The following is a 17,542-nucleotide window of genomic DNA, read 5'->3' on the forward strand; positions in this document are numbered from 1 at the left end:
TATATATATATGAAATATATTAAAATAAATTTCAATATTCAAGTTTTACTATATTTTTGAACAAACAAGTTAATCATTGGTAACCATAGAAGACTTATTATTTAAAAGCATTTTAACATTTTTACCGACCCCAAACTTTTGAACAGTAGTACATACCAACACCAGTGACAAACAAAGAACTGTGAAGAGAGGCACTTGGAACTCATTTCATTTAGCCTTCGCAGAACACTTTGTCATACAATTATTTGGAAATCTTTGAGCTAAACAGGCCTGTAAATCTTGGATTCCACTAAATTGGAAACACTTATTACAATAATCAGACAGAATATAAAAAGGAAACATACATCTGTCCTTCATCTGTCAACATGTCAGTAACAATGTGTTGTTTTACGAAAACAACAACCACAAATGTTTGCACTTTCTCATGTCACTGGAAAAATGTATGCAAAATTTGATTCAAAGCCGTAAACCACAACATAATGATGAAATGATTACACGTGTAATATTCTCCTCTTGTTATTGTACTCTTGCACTGGTAACATAGATCTGTCACGCAATGTGCCTGAACCCACCTCACTGACTCCATCCATGAGTTCTGCCCAGCTTTTCCACTGGGGACACTTGTCTCTTTCCTGAAAAGTGGTCTCATTGGACGCCCAGCAGCAGTGCTCGTGATTAAACCAGAACCCGTTCAGGCACACACCCTCTTTAAGGTCCGTCATCCAATGGGCAGCAATGTCTATACCTCCAGCCAAGGCCCCTGGTGAGAGGTGAGATGGGACACAAAAAACCTTAAATTCACATCATACACAATCACTACTTTTTACATTTTCTAAAGGGAATGTGAGTGGTGTTTGTCCAATGCAAACTATCCATCACAATGCTAGGGAATCGTGGGAGTTTGCCAGAGCGTTGCTATGTGGTTGTACAGTGCCGTTTTTAGCAGCCTGCTCAGTGGTTGCTTACTGGCCCAAGCTCATCCTCAAGTTTCTATGATATTCTGGCCGCTAGATATGACACTAGTACCTTTCTTCAATGCAAGTTTATGAGATTTTTAAATTTTTTTTGTTGTCCACCAGGCTAAAGTCATAGATCTGACAGCAAAGGAAAGTAATAGCACATCTCGTCAACATCTGAGGTATCATTTTGCTGTGTGATGTGTTGTGTACTTATGAGCAAGAATATGAATTTATTTTATATGGAAGGCCATTTCTGACACAAACACACAAAAAATAATGCTTTGGTAAATTATAATTATTACAGTCATAAACAGTAATTATGACACACAAACTCAAAATTATGAGATAAAACTGCATAATTATTGACAGTAATTCAAAATAATTTTGGTCATATTATTGTGATTTATTATTTCATACTTTCAACATTTTTGTTATAATTAGGATTTTTCCTTTAATGGCAGAAATATGCTTCTATACTCAGGGCCACTTAGTTCTACAGATGGTGGTGCCAGGAGCAGATTTGGTAGCGCTTGGGGGAGGGGTTGTGGGGGTAATAAAAATAAAGATAATTTAATCATAAAATGACTATTGTTTTACATTAATAAGTGCAGTTTATAATAATATTACACGTCTATTTCTTGGTAATAGACATTTGACAGTAAAGCATTGATCTTGAATTGGAAAGCATACAAAATTTACTTTTATTAACAACAGTAACATGGGCAAAATCTAATTTTTATATAAAAAATAATATATTGTACTCTTATTAAATGTACCATTATTCTTCTATAGTATTATACGGAACTAAAGTGATTATAAAAGGAGCACTCTTTATGTGTGATTCAGTTGCAGGTTGAAGAAAAGTTTGTTTTTCAAGGCACTTTGTGACTTTTAAGTAGGCAAGTAAACAGGAAGTGGGCAAGATGTGGGCTGACCTGACATGAGTCCAATGAGAAGCATCAGAAGCCAGCCGGAAAAGGCATCACTGATGCTGAAGAGCAAGGCTACTGTGGAATGCTTACTCTTATTGGTGATCTGAAAGAACGATTAGGTGTTAAAGCAGGAACGAGGGTAATGTTTCATAAGCGGGTGGAATAACCTGCTCACCTCTCTATGCCGATCTCTGTCTTTAGACTTCTCCCTAACCCAGTCGATGGTGTTGAAGTCCTCGTAGGTGCCAATGCCAGGAACGGTGTCATCCATTAGATCTATCAGCTTAGGACTGTTGTTCGGCCTCCAATCTGCTTTACAGCCGCCTACAGGAACAAAACACAACAAACTCTCATGGGAAACCAGCAGACACTCTGCATACTTGCGTGCAGCATTGCATGCCTATGCCATTTTTCTATTGTGAAAGCAGAATGCAAATAAAATGCCAATTAATCATGGACAATTCCCATTGTGGTGAGAGGAATTACAGATAACAACAAGTTCACTAATGCATTGTCTATCAGAGCTGTTAGTGTGTGTGATACTGCTGGCAGGTCAGAACTAATGCACTTTGACAGAGCCAGACAGACTCAACAAAAAGAAAAGGGCTGAAGTTGACTTCAAACGCTGACCACAAGTAACACTGGATGAAGTCAAAGTCAAAATACAAGCCAGTTAGAACAGGATACACAGTGAATGTTACATGCGTTTACACAATACATAAAGCACTTTTATTTTACTTCTAGCATGTTTACTCGGAAACAATGATTAACTATGAAAACACAAAATTCTTTATTCCAAGAACTATGATTTAAGTGATTGAATGCTACATTTAGTGTCAATACTCTGAGATCGGTCTAGACAGGAATTGATAACTAGACAAGTTGCTTTGTCTACGGTTGTAACGGAATGAGCTTTATTGCCAAGTACGTTTACATAGGGCTGGGCAATATGGCCAAAAAAATAATATCTCGGTATTTTTGGCTGAAAATTTTAGTTAAAAAAAAAAATATTTCACATCCTGCCCAATGTTGTCCAACAAACAATGTACATATGTAAGGCTATGAAAAATAAAGTGAATGTAACCATGTAGGCTAGGCTATGCTATATATATTATGTGCAAAAAGGGTTAAACATTACAATCTAAAAACCAAAATAATGCTTTTTAAAGCAGAAGTTAAATTCACTAAAACTAAAAATGAAATTTTTTTTTTTAAAGCACAGACTAATTGCATATTTTGATTACCCCCATTACAGTCACTTTATAGTTAGTGCGATCATAAAAATATACTTACTTGTAGGTTTAAACTTCTACATATGGCACATTTATTCTCCAACAAATATTTTAGCAAAATGTATATTTTAGTCAGAATTATTGCACTCCTATTCTATTGCGCTCCGTCTGCTTGGCGCACTCGTTCACTGAAGTCTGAAACGCATTAAACAGTGCAAGTATCCTATCTGTCAGCACGTGTCTGTCAGAGCATCTGACGGGGCAACCGATTTAAACTTATGAGTTGTTTTAAAGCCCTTAATATACAGCATGAGCATGTCTCATGTTTAGGACAAATTGAATTATGCACTTGCTCCGCAGCAGCTCACTCCGTGCTCCGCTATTTTTCAGATGCACTCGTATGAAACTACTGTATATCGATATAAACGGTATTGCCTCATACATATCGCTTATAAAGAATATATCGATATACTGATATACCACCCAGCCCTATGGTTTACACACACAATGAATTTGTACTGATGATGAAGTGAAGTGAAGCACACGTCAGATGTTTCAGATCAAACAAGTTTAGCTGGTTTAACACATGTAGAGCAAAAGACACCAGGCCTTCAGACTGGTTCTAAAACAATGTGATACGAATTCAAAGATTCAGGTTCAACTTGAAATAAGGCCTCTGACAGCACAAAAGCATGTTGATATTTTTAGCATCTGACATATAAGACAGTAATGCAGTTGGCTATAAGGTGCAGAATCTTAGCCTGAGCAGAAATGAAAAAGAAATACAAGGAATAGCTCATGTCACTGCAAACCTGTAGGAACGTCTTTCTTCCGAGAAGCACAAGTGAAAATATTTTGCAGAACGTTTAAGCTACTCTTTTCCATACCAAGGAGTGGAGACTACTTCTAAGCTCCAAACATTGTAAAACAAAAAAATATGACAATAAATAAATAAATAAATAAAATGCCAAAAAAAAACAAAAAAAACACATTTTTAGGAAAAAAGTTGCAAAAAAGGTCCACACACTATGAAGGTGAAAAAAGACAACCAAAAAAAAAAAAAAAAAAAAAAAAAAAAAAAAAACACAGATTTGCTGAGGAACAGCAAACATTCTGGTCACAACAGAAACTTAAGAGCCTAATTACAGGTGCAAGAGAAGATCATGTTGTAATCAAAACGTTTGCCATTCATCAGTATGAAAAAAAAATTTTGTTTTTAATCTTGCACTTGATTTTTTGGTTGTCTTTTTTAATGTTTGAATGTCTAAAATAAATCATACTCAAATAGGCTAAACAGGAAGTTTTTGCGCTCAAAATAGATCTATGGGGAAATAAGGTTAAGGGAGCATTGTGTACTTTGACCCATAAACCGTTATTTGAGTCTGACTAGAGATGTTTAAAGCGTGGGGGTTTAAGAGGAAGCAGCAGCTCTGTAAAATGAGTATGTGTGCTTTTATTATTATTCTGTAGTACATGGTGTCATTCAGTTCACTTTGATCTCATATGTTGGGTCTTTTACTTCTGATCCAGTTAAGGACAAAACCAAAATTAATAGAAAGAGTAAAGACTGAGCAAGAGAAGGAAAGAGAATAGAGAAGTTCACCATGAAAAACAGCAGCTCAACCTAAAATGAACTTTCAATCTACTTCCTCTCAGTTCTTCAACTCTTCAAATCGTTCTTACATGAAATGAAGTTATGCAAACGTTGCTGATATCTTTAAAGGATAACTGTGCTGACATAATTCCAATGAATACTGAGCAACGGGTCATGTGACTTGTTCTGACAAGCTTCATACTTCAACAAGAAGTGGTAAAATGCACACGATGGCTGTAACTACATTTCCTGCCTAGCACAGTGACTTATGTCTGCCTCGTACATTTATCAGTCTAATCAAATCATGCATGCTGTAAACTTAAAACAGATTTGAGGTGACACAGTTTGGTTCGGTCTCCATGAGCTAGACTCTCCAAAATACTTATTATATTATCAATGTCACTGATCTCTCACTGATCTCACCGGTTTCTATAAAGTAAACTTAAGAATAACTTTTATATTGTTATCCATTTCAAAATGAAAATTTTTAGAAGCTTTCCGCCATGGGATAAAAATAAATTAATAAAGGTAAAGGTAATCTGCAACTCAGAAACTCAGAATTCTGAGAAAATAAACTGAGAATTGTGAAATGCAAACACGGAAAGTGTGAGGAAAAAAGTTAAATTCTTATTTTATATCGACTTTTTATCTAATAATTCGTACTTTTTTTCTTGCAATTTGGAGTTATTTCTATATTAATACTTAGAATTGCGAGAGAAAAAAAGTATGAATTGTGAGATAAACAGTCACAATTATCTTTTTTTTTTTTTATCCCATGCATGGCAGATAAAAAAAAAATGGATCATTACTTGATTATCCATTCATCTTTTTTTTTATACTCAAAAAAATGTTTTTGTTAGAATGTGAGTCAATATCAAAAATGATACAATAGGCTGTAGAGGAGCTTTTATTTGTATATCTCTCAATCAGCATCATCTTGCAACACATTTTGTTTTGCCCCCAACAATAAAAACTACAGAGCTTTGATAATTTAAGCATTTAAATATTATCTTGCTAAGCCATATTATTGGGATGTTTATATGCAGTTTATGTAAATAGCCTTCTATACTGTTATAAAGATCTCACTGAGTTACATTACAAGCTATCAGAATTTCATCTTTTTGGCCAATTAAATGTCAGCAACTGCACTAAATTGCATATTTTTGCTCAGTTTGGGCCTCCGAATATTTTTTTTTATTATTCCTTGAGGAGCTCCATATTCTCACTATATCATACGAACTAGGGCTGCACGATTTGGGAAAATTTTCATATTGCGGTTATTGAGGTCAATATTGCGATATGCGATTGCGATTATAATAAATGGTATCATGAGTCAACTTGATGGGTTTTTAAGGAAAATGCACACACAGATTAGTGATAATGCTAAAATGTGTATTTGTAAAACTAAAAATGTTTTCAAAATAAATTATTTTTACAAAATGAAATGACATTTGCATTAATGTAAACTTATTTTCTCAAAAGTATAGCTAAATTAAATAAAACATACACATTTTCACAAAAATAAGATATTTTAAACATTTTGTCCAAACAAACAGGGACATTTACGCAGGATGTAACATATACTCTGTATAAACTCTTTTGAAAAGGAAACTGGATATAAAATTGTGGTTCACTCAATCAAACTCAAACCACTAAATCTTTTTTTTTTTTTAAATGACCAACTGGTACTTCCAAATCCTCTTTCTAAACAGTTAAACTTATCAAATTAGAGGTTCTTTGCCAAAAAGACAAGCATATCCACTTTCTCTGGTTTCAGACAGAAGCGATGATTCGACACAACATTACCACTAGTGCTAAAAGCTCTCTCTGATGCAGAGCTTGTTGCTTGTATGCCCAGATATTTCTGTGCTAGTTTGCATAGCCTAGGGAAGTTTACTTTGTGGAACTTCCACCATTTCAGTGGATCTTCCGAACCATAAAAACCTGTTGCATCAAATATGATACTCGTTAAAAAACACATATGCAAACTTTTAGATTTTTTTTTTAAAGATTTTGTCAAACAATTCCATTTCCAAGAAACTAGATTTTCTGACTATTACTTCATATATCAAGCTTAGCAAGGTTAAGGGAAAACAGTTCTATCACAGTAAGAGTTTCAGACAAGAAGGAAGTGTGATACGAGGAAGAAGGTATAGACTGTGAAATACAGACATGAAAAAGGAACTTCCTGGTATGTTAACAGTCTGTAAGTGACATCACACACAGCATCATCTGTCTCTGCGCAGAGAAGAGTGTGATCGGACCCCACCAAACTGACACGGCTGAAAGATTAGACCTACATGTTTTACAGAACCAGTGTGTGATACTCCATTCAAACTGTAAATGTCTATGCTTTATCGATCAAATGTTTGTTCAACAAAAAACCTAAACACCAAAACAAACCAGTTAATCTTGCAAAAGCATAAAGTTCTATGATAAAAGCTAAAAATAAAATTAAAAAAGTATAGTGTGTCCACTATAACTAGTTCATATTATCTTCTGTAATGCCTGCGTCCCTACCTGCACTGTAATCTCGGTCCAGAGGCGGGACATCCTCACTGAAGTTCACTGTAACATCTGAAATATCCACCAGCTCATCATCACTGCTTCCACTGTGATAGTTATCGTTGCAAAATCCTCCGTTGTCCATCATCACCCCTGTCAGAGCAGAGAGAACATAAGGTCATAGAAGACTGAGAGGGAGTTAACAAAAAATGTATCGTCCTCAGTCTGTTGCGAAATTATGACATCTTTTCAGCAGAGCAGATATGACAAATCACTAATAAACCTGATGCAATTCTTGTAAATGGTGTGTTTATCAAGACTTTTAATGACTACATTGGTCACTAAATTCCATTGGTCGGAATGTCATTGATAATCTATGAAGAATTGATTCATACGAGTCTAGCGTTCAGGAATCGGGCTACGCTGGTCGCGCTGTTTGTTTCTGATTCACTAAAAAGAATCGGCTCATTCGAGTCATTCGTTCACAAATCGGGATACAATGGTCCCGCTGTATGTTTTGATTGCCTAAAGACGGCTGATAAGAGTCATTTGTTCGTCAATCGCTCTACACTGCCAATGGCGGTGTAAGTATTAGTATAAGTCGAGTAAGTAGTGCAGGAAACACTGTCAGACTATTAAAATGCATAAGAACCGGTTTTCCGGTTTCTAACCTCCTGCAAAGTGAGGCTTCGGTCAACCACCTTTTGACTGGGCTTCTCTGAAATTATGATAGTAAAACTCACTCAGAGTTCAAACACTACCACTTCCTTTATCTTGCGCCACAAACATTTTACAAACCATCTTATATAAATGGGAAAAACACACCATCATCGTATAAGGACTTTTGAGTAGTTCCTCTTATTTTATTGACCAGATTTTAAAGTTAACAGATAGTTTGTCAATTATTGCAGAATTAGAGCAATAATGTGACCCATTTATTGATGTCCTCTGTTTGATCAGCTGAAGTAGCTAATAACACTTTGCCCTTTGGATGTTTTACCTCATCTAAACACACAGCTGCCATTTATCCTAGTTATCTGTCTCGACACTAATGCTAATTCATTCTTTTGAATGATTCGATCAGTCCAAGTGATTCAGTTGGCTGGATCCGAACAAAAAAAAGTCTGATACATACCTCTATGGGTCTTTGCGTAGTAGTGGTCGCTATTAGTTAGTAGTGGACTTTACTGAGGCACCAAATCTTGTGATCTGGATTTTAAAGTCCCTCGGTTAAGCGATGCCGACGTAATCTTCCACAGCTGTCCGCCAGTTCCGTCAACTGGTGCGTCACAGTTTACCCGGCAAAAGCATCTCACAACCTCTTCACCACGGATGTCTTCAGACTGATCGCACGGACCTTTCGCATGTGATAAAGGTGAAAGAGGAAGGTGTACCGATGCATCGCTGAGGTTTTTTAGTTCAATAACTGTTACCCTTCCTCAAAAACGTGAACGGCTGAACATCACGTGTTTGGAGGTCAATAGCGCCATCCAACGTCTTGGGGAGTTACTGAAAATAGTTCAATTCAACCCAGCAGCACTCATAGTGACAGTGACAACAAAGTTCTTCAGAAAAACAATTTTAAGCATTTTTTCTAATTATTGTATAGTAGTTACATTTTCAGTTGTTGACCTCATATTAATTGAGAGACTACGTGGAAAATAATTTCAGAGCTCAGTCATTCTTGAGACATGGGACAAAACAGGTCCAGCAAGGGTAACTGCTATTAGGTTTAAAAATAAAAATATTTTCAATTGTAAATGTCATGAGGGATAAATAATAGAATGTATTTAACACAATTATCACCTTCAATTTAATTTTCTCATTATTATACCAAATCTGTTTCTTAATGTCCTCTCACTACATATAAAACAGTGTTTCCACAGAGAAGAGTTCAATCATTCATATGCAATAAAATGGATAAAAATGTTTTTGTAATGATGAAAAAGAGCTTGTTTTATCAAAAGCAACACTTAATAATATCTCCTATCAAAGCAAGGTTGTTTTTAATGACACATGCATGTTTAATAAGATTTTAAAGTTGCGTCCCCACTTTTTGTCAACACCGTCAGACATTCAATAAAATGTAATAAAATCAGGGAATATCAGGGGCAGCTGTCACTCTAAAGGACCCCCTTGCCACAGTTCACCTCTGCAGCGTACATCAGTTTCAGACAGGCTCTAAGTTTTATAGTTTTAGAATATTTTAAATCCTAATGTTAATATTTCCTGTGTCACAGCCATGATATGTCAACACCATCTTCCAATTTCTGAGGAAATTATTTGAAATATTTAGATAATTTTATTCTCCTGAAGCAGGTTCCATTAGCATCTAGCATCAACAGAAAAAAAATAAAATGGCTACTACATGAACTTTCATTTGTCTGAGTACAAGGTTTTATTTTTTCAATTTTGCACCCTGTTTTGTCCCACTTCTCAAGAATGACTGAGCTACTTTGTAGAAAAGATAAAATAGTCTATATATATATATATATATATAGGCCTACAGTGTTGTGGAGTATCTTTATTATTTAATTATCTTTTTATTTAATTACAATATAAATGTAACTGTAATCTGTTACTGAGAAAAAAAATGTGTAATGAAATTACAGTTACTTGTGAAAATGTTAACAATTACAAAGGGGGTTACATCTGAATATTTTCAGATTTAATTGATTTCTTTCCCAAAATGCATAGACAGCTCTAAAATATGAGACATCAGTGTTTCAGGAGTTTAGGTCACAGAATAGGACATATGCTTATTCAAAAACTCGTTTTATTTTCTATTTCGGTTGATTTATATGCTTTATTTTTTAAGATTAACTGTTTTTTCCAGGGCATTGTTTGATGCCAGTGTTTCCTGATATATTTTCTGTGCAAAAATTTGATTTCAAAAACAGTATCTTTAAACTATCTTATGATTTTAAATCTGTATTTAACCTCAGAATGACCTCAAAGTAAAAAGAGGTGCTGAAGTCTGATATTGTGGTAGCTGCGCTATAAAATTTTGTTTTTTATAATCTTAATTCAAGTGGATTTTTCAGTATTTTGAAAGTCTGACAGTAATAAGTATTGAGTACTACTGTAGGGTTAACCCTGCCTGGTTTAAATGTTTGAAAATGATTAACAGTTCATTAACACTTATTAGAAATTTAGAAAAGTAATCAAATGTAATCAGTTAAATTACTTTAATAAAGTAATTGAAATAGTTACACTACTTATTACATTTTAAATAGGGTAACTTGTAATCTGTAACCTATTACATTTCCAAAGTAACTTTCCCAACACTGTATATATGTGTGTGTGTGTTAAGTTTTTCAAATTGATTCTTTTATTCAGCAAGGATGCAGGATATATTGATCAAAAGTGAGAGAAAAGACCATTATAACAAAATTTAGCTTTGCCATCACAGGAATAAATTACATTTGAAATTATATTACAATAAAAAAAATCTCACTTTTTAATGATAGTGTACATTAACCTTTCTGTATTAAGTCACTTGCAAGACGAACATAAGAATACTTGCAAAAAGCAAAAACAGCGATTAATCACTTAATCACTTTATTTCATTTTGTCACTCTTCAAGGGCATCAGCAGGACTGTTTGGTGTGTGTTGTCACCCACAATACAGGAATAACATTGAGAGAGAACAAAGAAGGGGAATGAAGGGGATGGTGGCAGCTGGAGCTGCGAACAAAATAAGTTGCAGGTTAGGTTAAGTCCATGTAGGGGAGACATAAATAGACCACCATCCATTATCACTAAACCAGGAATTTATATCTAGTTTAATTGCGGATTTGAAGTATTGTCTGCTAAATAGTCACTTCCTGCAATTCAAAAAGCACTGCACCGTACATTCGTTTCCTATTCTAAATACACAAGTCTATCATAATATATCGGAGTAAATACATTTCTGAATCTTGAGCACAGCCTGGCCAGTATGGAGAATCACACTTCAGTGCTATATTAGTTTTGCTACCTCACTGGATTCAAGCAAAGTTTTCTGCACGACCCCATCATTCCTGCAGGTCTTATTTTGTGTGGTGTGAAACCCAGAGTTGCAACAGGAAAGAACTACAGCACGACGCTTCATGAGGACAAAAGTGACAGATCGTGCCTAAAGTGCTAAAGTGAGGAGCTCTGCGGGTGGAAGAACAAGTTATGAGCAACAACAGGCCAATGAAACACAGGCAGAGATATAGACCTAAACATACACAAACAACACTCGTATGGTTAAGGCAGGTAGTTTCGAGCAGTCAGAATACATGACGGACATCCCAACAGGTATTTTATATTGGTTACGACTGTTATTGTACCATATTTGAACTCATTAAAGCTTGGACTGTTCACGTAATAACTGCCTGTCGGAAACTAAAATAGAGTATAAATGATCTTTCATCATGAGTCAAAAATTTGAACACAACACACACACAAAAGAAAAAAAAAATGGTGGTTTCTCAAACTGTTTCCATAACAGTCATCATGCTGTGTGGCAAAATAATTTTTGCTATACTTTGCTCTCACAGTGTATATTCGGTTGTGCAGGAAGAAGCTGTGCTGTTCTGCTGGCATGGATAGACAAATACATCATATTTTTTCATAATATTTCACAGAAAAAAAAACATTCTTACACCGACATATACTGTATATAAACATGCCACAAAGCTAGATGTGCTGACAGCTTGTCGCTGGAACAGGGAAGCAGAGAAGTTGTGAGGTATTCTGGCTGTCTGACGGCAAGATGGAGTAACATCTCCTATAACATGTCACTGTTAAAATCACCTTTATACATCTTCACAATGGTAAATAAATTGAATGTGAGAACGGCTATAACAAAAGGAAGATTTTGTTGTTGTGGAACAACTTAGCGGGGATCGTCTGGGGCTGCGATCTTCTCCAGACTAGGCTCCATGCCCCAGATCTCACGAGCATACTGGGCGATGGTGCGGTCGCTGGAGAATTTGCCACAGCCAGCAATGTTGTGGATGACCATCTTGGTCCATTCTTTAGTATTCTGTTTGAGAATGAGGAAGAGGAGCAAGTTTCGAACAAATTAGAAGTGAATTATATGACATATTTCCAAATAAACTTGTGTTCTGTCACTGATGGAACAGCCATCTTGAATTTAAAGCCCCGATTGGAGTGTATTCCTAATTAAATAAAAACGTATGCACATATACACATTTAAAATGTACAGTCTTCTTCTTCAGGCAAAATGGACCAAAAATATGAACCACTCGTCTTGTTCACATACACTACAATTCAAATACTTGGGAAAAACACAGTAAAAACTGGTTCTGGCAGGTCACGTTAGTCAAGCTCGCATCAGCTGACTCTCAGCTGATCCCCATCTACCTATAGGAATACGACACCTATCTAAGCATTCATATATAAGGTCCCTCAGTATTATCAGCAGTTTTCGCAAAATTAGCATACAGTTATGATTGCCGGTATGGTTCTGTTCTTGCCCAGAACAGAACCATACCGGCAATCATAACTGTATGCTAATTTTCAATCATCTTTGACGATAGTGGTCCTGACAGAAATATGTTATTACCCATTTAAAATAACTGTTTTCTATTCTAATATATTTTAAAATGTAATTTATTCCTGCAAAGCTGAATTTAGAGCAGCCATTACTTCAATCTTCAGTGTCGCAAGATCCTTCAGAATTCATTCTAATATGCTGGACTTGGTGCTCAAGAAACATTTCTTATTATTATCAACTGATGAAAATAGTGCTTCTTAATATTTTTGTTGAACTTGTGATACTTTTTTTCAGGATGTTTAAGAGATTTCATTCAAAAACAATAAATATTACCTACCCCAAACTAAAGGCTTTTGGCTAGAGACTACCTGAAATACGCCGAAACATTTGATGTTTTTTTGTAATACAAACCTTATACAGGGCGCTGACTTTCTCCTGACATTTAATGTAGTCTTCATAGTCAGCAAACACCTTGAATCTGCGATCACACCAGACAACCAACATTTTTAGCAATTTATATGATCAGTGTTAAACTGTGACTGTGTGAGAAAGGGAATGAAAAGGACAGAGATATCCAAAAAATTAAAATATAAAATGAAAAGAGAGACATAGCACTAGGATTTGTTGTTGTTGTTGTTTTTCTTACCTGTCATGGCGCATCAGCATCTTAACAATGTCTTTAAACTGATCAGGCTCTCCAGGGCTGAAGAATCCTCCAGAGATCTGATCAATGACTTGCTTCAGTTCTGGAATGCGGTTATAATATTCCATGGCATCATATCTGGAAACAAACCAACTTCAGCTAAGTCAAGCAGAACTGTTTCTGATACTCTCATTTCTAACCTTTCCTTCAGTAGAATAAAATTGAGAGCATTTTAATTTTCTTATTTTGCTAATGCCCACATCTCCGTTTAAGTGGATGAACGTTTCATAAAATAAATGTAAAACGATAAAGCTTTTATAAACATTAACAAATGAATGCACTAAAACTAAAAATGCTATTTAGCAAATCATTAATTGAAGCTTGCTATGTCACCCTTTCTTATCCAAAGCTTCCACATCCTTCACTCTCATGCCGAAGATGAAGAGGTTCTCTTCTCCCACCTCTTCAGCCATCTCCACGTTAGCCCCATCCATGGTGCCGATGGTCAGAGCTCCATTCAGCATGAACTTCATGTTACCTGTTCCAGAAGCTTCTGTTCCTGCTGTGGAGATCTGCTCGGACAGGTCAGCTGCAGGGATGACTGTAAAAAGAGAGAAAGACGCATGCGGAGCGAGAAGTGTGAGTGAATCAATAATACAGGAAGCTGGTCCAATAATAAAATCTGTCAGTAAGTTTGCATCCTACCTTTCTCAGCCAGTGTAACCCTGTAGTTCTCAAGGAAGATGACTTTCAGACGATCTCCCACCACACTATCATTATTGACCACTTCTCCAATTGCCGTGATCAGCTTGATTATCATCTTAGCTGTGTGATACCCAGGAGCAGCCTTAAAGATGCATGATTTAGCCAATTAGTGTTCAAACTTCAGTAGAACACATCTGATTGGTCAGTGAAGCGATCACTCTCACCTTTCCTCCAATCATAATGGTCCTAGGAGTCCAGGCCTTGTTGGGCTCCTTTTTGATGCCTGATCACACAAAATAGACTTTCTTTGGAAAGAAATACTAGCTTGCTGACCAAGATACTGCACACTACACAATGTATACTGCCTACTAAAATAAAAGTTCCAAAATTTCCAGTAGCATGCTAGATATTCATTACCTGGTGTATGAGAAGCTTGTAAAACTAGAGCAATATTTAGCTGTTTCCTGAGAAACCTGAATTATTTTTAACTTACGGTTGTAGAGGGTGATGATGTGCAGACAGTTCAACAGCTGTCTTTTGTATTCATGGATCCTCTTCACATGGACATCAAACATGGAGTTTGGGTTGATTTTTACCTTGCATTGTTCTTCTAGAAGCACTGCAAATTTCATCTTATTTTCCTGCAAATGGCAAAGCAACATAACACGATGCCCATCATGTTCATGTAGAATATGTGCTAAATTTCCCTCTGAATGTGATTTTTTTGTCTCACCTGTTTGACTTTGGCAATGTCTCGAATGAAAGCATCATCATCCACAAACTTCAAGAGGCTCTTCAGCTGGCTCAGGTCGCGGATATAGTCCTCTCCAATTCTCTAATTTTTAACATAAGACAGGGGCTTTCAGTCTACACTGACTTAAATTTCACAGTGTTTCTCTCATGAAGTTCTTGAATGGCTTCCAAAGGCTTGGACTAAAAGATGTATCAACTACGGTTATCATACTTTGTGTATGTTCCCCCAGTAGTGTTTCCTACCTGTTTTGCTAACTTTTTTTTATCAGTAATGTTCCTTACCTCAGCGATAACCTCAGCCAGTCCAGGGTTACACATGACAAGCCAGCGACGAGGTGTGATACCATTGGTCTTGTTCTGAAACTTCTGTGGGTCCACATCATAGAAGTCCTTAAAACTGTACACAAAATCAACCCCAACAAATTAGATAGGACTATTTTAGAGCTGTAAACATCTCTGAGTTATTCACCAGGGCTAAACATTATATGAAATTATGGTAATGACAGACATATTATGTTGATATAAATAGCGGCCTTTAAAAGTATTTGGGCGTTTAAGATGCAAATGTATGAATGTCATTGCTGTGGACAAGTATGCTTATGTTGTCTTTTCTTAAAATAAATGCTCATGTTCAAATTTTGGGCTTTTTTGAAAGAAATTATACTTTTGTTTGGCAAGGATGTATTAAAGTGATCAAAAGTGACAGAAAAGACATTTATAACATTACAAAATATTTCTATTTTTAGGGTTTCCACAAAAATATTAAGCAGCACAACTGTTTTCAACATTGAAAATAATAAGAAATGTTTCTTGAGCACCAAATTGGCATATTATAATGATTTCTGAAGGATCATGTGACACAGAAGATTCGAGTAATGCCTGCTGAAAATTCAGCTTTGCCATCACAGGAATAAACTACTAAAATAGAATATATAAAAAAATATTAAAATAGAAAATGTATTCAATAGTAATAATATTTCGCAGTATAACTATTTTTACTGTATTTTTGATAAAATAAATGCAGCCTAGATGAGAAACATTTTTAAGATGCATTAAAAATCTTACCGTATACATTTTGTATACATTTTTAAATGTGGCTTAAGTGTCCAAATACTTTTTTGAGCCACTGTGTTGTAATATAAAGCATTAAGAGACATACACAGTGTCTTTAATAATGTCCGAGTGGATTTGTGCCACGCCATTGACTGCGTGAGAGCCAACGATGCAGAGATGAGCCATGTTGATCTTCTTCTGACCGCACTCCTCAATAAGAGACATGCGTCTCAAACGATCATGATCGCCAGGGTAGAGCGCAGAGATCCGCTGAGAAACAAGACAGAAGATGCAAGGTCAAAACAGAGCGCAACAGGCGAGAAAGTACATGGGAAGTTACTTTTCTTCATCTGCGATTTACTGGATGCTGAGTCATGTTGAGCAGAAGAGGTTGTTTATATAACCTCACTGTGCAGTTTACTCCTTATTTGGAGTGAACACAGTCCTTATGCAGTTACTGATATCCAAACCCCTTCAAAAAACATCAAATAAATTTTTTATCTACAAGTACATTTCAAATGCAATGTGCCATGAAGAGAACATCTGTTCCCAGACCTCCAGGTGACGTTGGTTAATCTCGTAGGTGATCTCTAGGTGACGGGGCAGAAGGTTTTGGAACAGGTCGACAGGCCAGCGTTCCAGAGCTTCTGGTAACACAGTGTGATTAGTATATGCGCAAGTACGCACAGTGATGTCCCAAGCCTGAGAAGAAAGAACATGATAGAGTGAGAGAAAAATATACAACATAGAATACAACATTATGGTGTTGGTCCATGTGGGTAAAATTAAATAGAAACGTTTCACTTTTCAAGTCGTCATAGTTTGGTAAACTTCTACAGTGGTGAAAGGAAACTACAACAAATATATTTTTGCATTCCTACAAGAGAAAAATTTATTGAGAGATTGATTATGGTGGTCAAAAGACAGAAGGATGTCAAATTTGTCGTCACTCCCTCAGCAGCTTTAACTAGTTTTCTGAAAAGTAATGTCAAGGTAATATAACACAAAATATATATAAATGTTATAAATGTACATTAAATGCAAAAATTAAAATATAAAAAATTAGATTTACAATTTTAATAACTGTTTAAACATGTCATCACAATCAGTAAAAAGGCTCTATTCTAGAAATCAGCAAATTTAAACTTTATGTCCTTATATTACCCATATTAATTAATTTAATAGTCCTACAGCTTGACTGCATGTCCTTTTTTTGAGCATGATAAATGACAAGATGACAAGGAATTTCCAGCTTACCGTGTCCCAGGACAGTTTCTCATCATCCATCAGTATTCTCATCAGTTCAGGGATGGCCAGTGCAGGATGAGTGTCATTCAGCTGTATAGCAACCTGAACAAAACAGACAAAGGAAGGACCTCTGTAACAGTTTTTAAATGTGAAATTCCTTCATTGGTATTAATGTTGTTTAGCCCAATGCATTAAAGGGGTCATATGACGTTGCTAAAAAAGAACATTATTTTGTGTATTTGGTGTAATGAAATGTGTTTATGCGGTTTAAGGTTCAAAAAACACATTATTTTCCACATACTGTACATTATTGTTTCTCCTCTATGCCCCGCCTTTCTGAAACGCGTCGATTTTTACAAAGCTCATCGGTCTGAAAAAGCGAGGTGTGCTCTGATTGGCCAGCTATCCAATGCATTGTGATTGGCCGAAT

At 35.8% G+C, this 17,542-nt stretch overlaps 2 protein-coding genes across 3 annotated transcripts in view; both read right to left on the reverse strand.

The window, feature by feature from the left end:
* LOC107753952 (H(+)/Cl(-) exchange transporter 5-like) overlaps positions 1–8,705 on the reverse strand; it is a 22,344-nt gene extending 13,639 nt beyond the window's left edge. Inside the window, exons 1-5 of the mRNA XM_016570239.1 lie at positions 8,358–8,705; positions 7,238–7,375; positions 2,067–2,215; positions 1,895–1,994; positions 573–760 (exon numbers count right to left, since the gene is read on the reverse strand). Of these exons, the coding sequence (XP_016425725.1) occupies positions 573–760; positions 1,895–1,994; positions 2,067–2,215; positions 7,238–7,370 (570 nt within the window). The 5' untranslated portion in view covers positions 7,371–7,375; positions 8,358–8,705. The remainder of the gene's footprint in view (positions 1–572; positions 761–1,894; positions 1,995–2,066; positions 2,216–7,237; positions 7,376–8,357) is intronic.
* Positions 8,706–11,050: 2,345 nt separating this feature from the next.
* The window catches only part of LOC107753953 (glycogen phosphorylase, muscle form-like), a 14,020-nt gene continuing 7,528 nt past the window's right edge, over positions 11,051–17,542 (reverse strand). For both annotated transcript variants that reach the window (XM_016570240.1, XM_016570241.1), the window contains 12 exons: positions 17,122–17,214; positions 16,420–16,566; positions 15,971–16,134; positions 15,094–15,208; positions 14,792–14,893; positions 14,552–14,699; positions 14,283–14,341; positions 14,059–14,200; positions 13,747–13,954; positions 13,357–13,491; positions 13,122–13,188; positions 11,051–12,236 (listed from right to left, as the gene is read on the reverse strand). In XM_016570240.1, coding sequence (XP_016425726.1) covers positions 12,087–12,236; positions 13,122–13,188; positions 13,357–13,491; positions 13,747–13,954; positions 14,059–14,200; positions 14,283–14,341; positions 14,552–14,699; positions 14,792–14,893; positions 15,094–15,208; positions 15,971–16,134; positions 16,420–16,566; positions 17,122–17,214 — 1,530 coding nt within the window. In that variant the 3' untranslated portion in view covers positions 11,051–12,086. The remainder of the gene's footprint in view (positions 12,237–13,121; positions 13,189–13,356; positions 13,492–13,746; positions 13,955–14,058; positions 14,201–14,282; positions 14,342–14,551; positions 14,700–14,791; positions 14,894–15,093; positions 15,209–15,970; positions 16,135–16,419; positions 16,567–17,121; positions 17,215–17,542) is intronic.

Source organism: Sinocyclocheilus rhinocerous, unplaced genomic scaffold (assembly GCF_001515625.1).
Source record: "Sinocyclocheilus rhinocerous isolate Xijiao unplaced genomic scaffold, SAMN03320098_v1.1 scaffold831, whole genome shotgun sequence".
In the NCBI taxonomy this organism is placed as follows: domain Eukaryota; kingdom Metazoa; phylum Chordata; class Actinopteri; order Cypriniformes; family Cyprinidae; genus Sinocyclocheilus; species Sinocyclocheilus rhinocerous.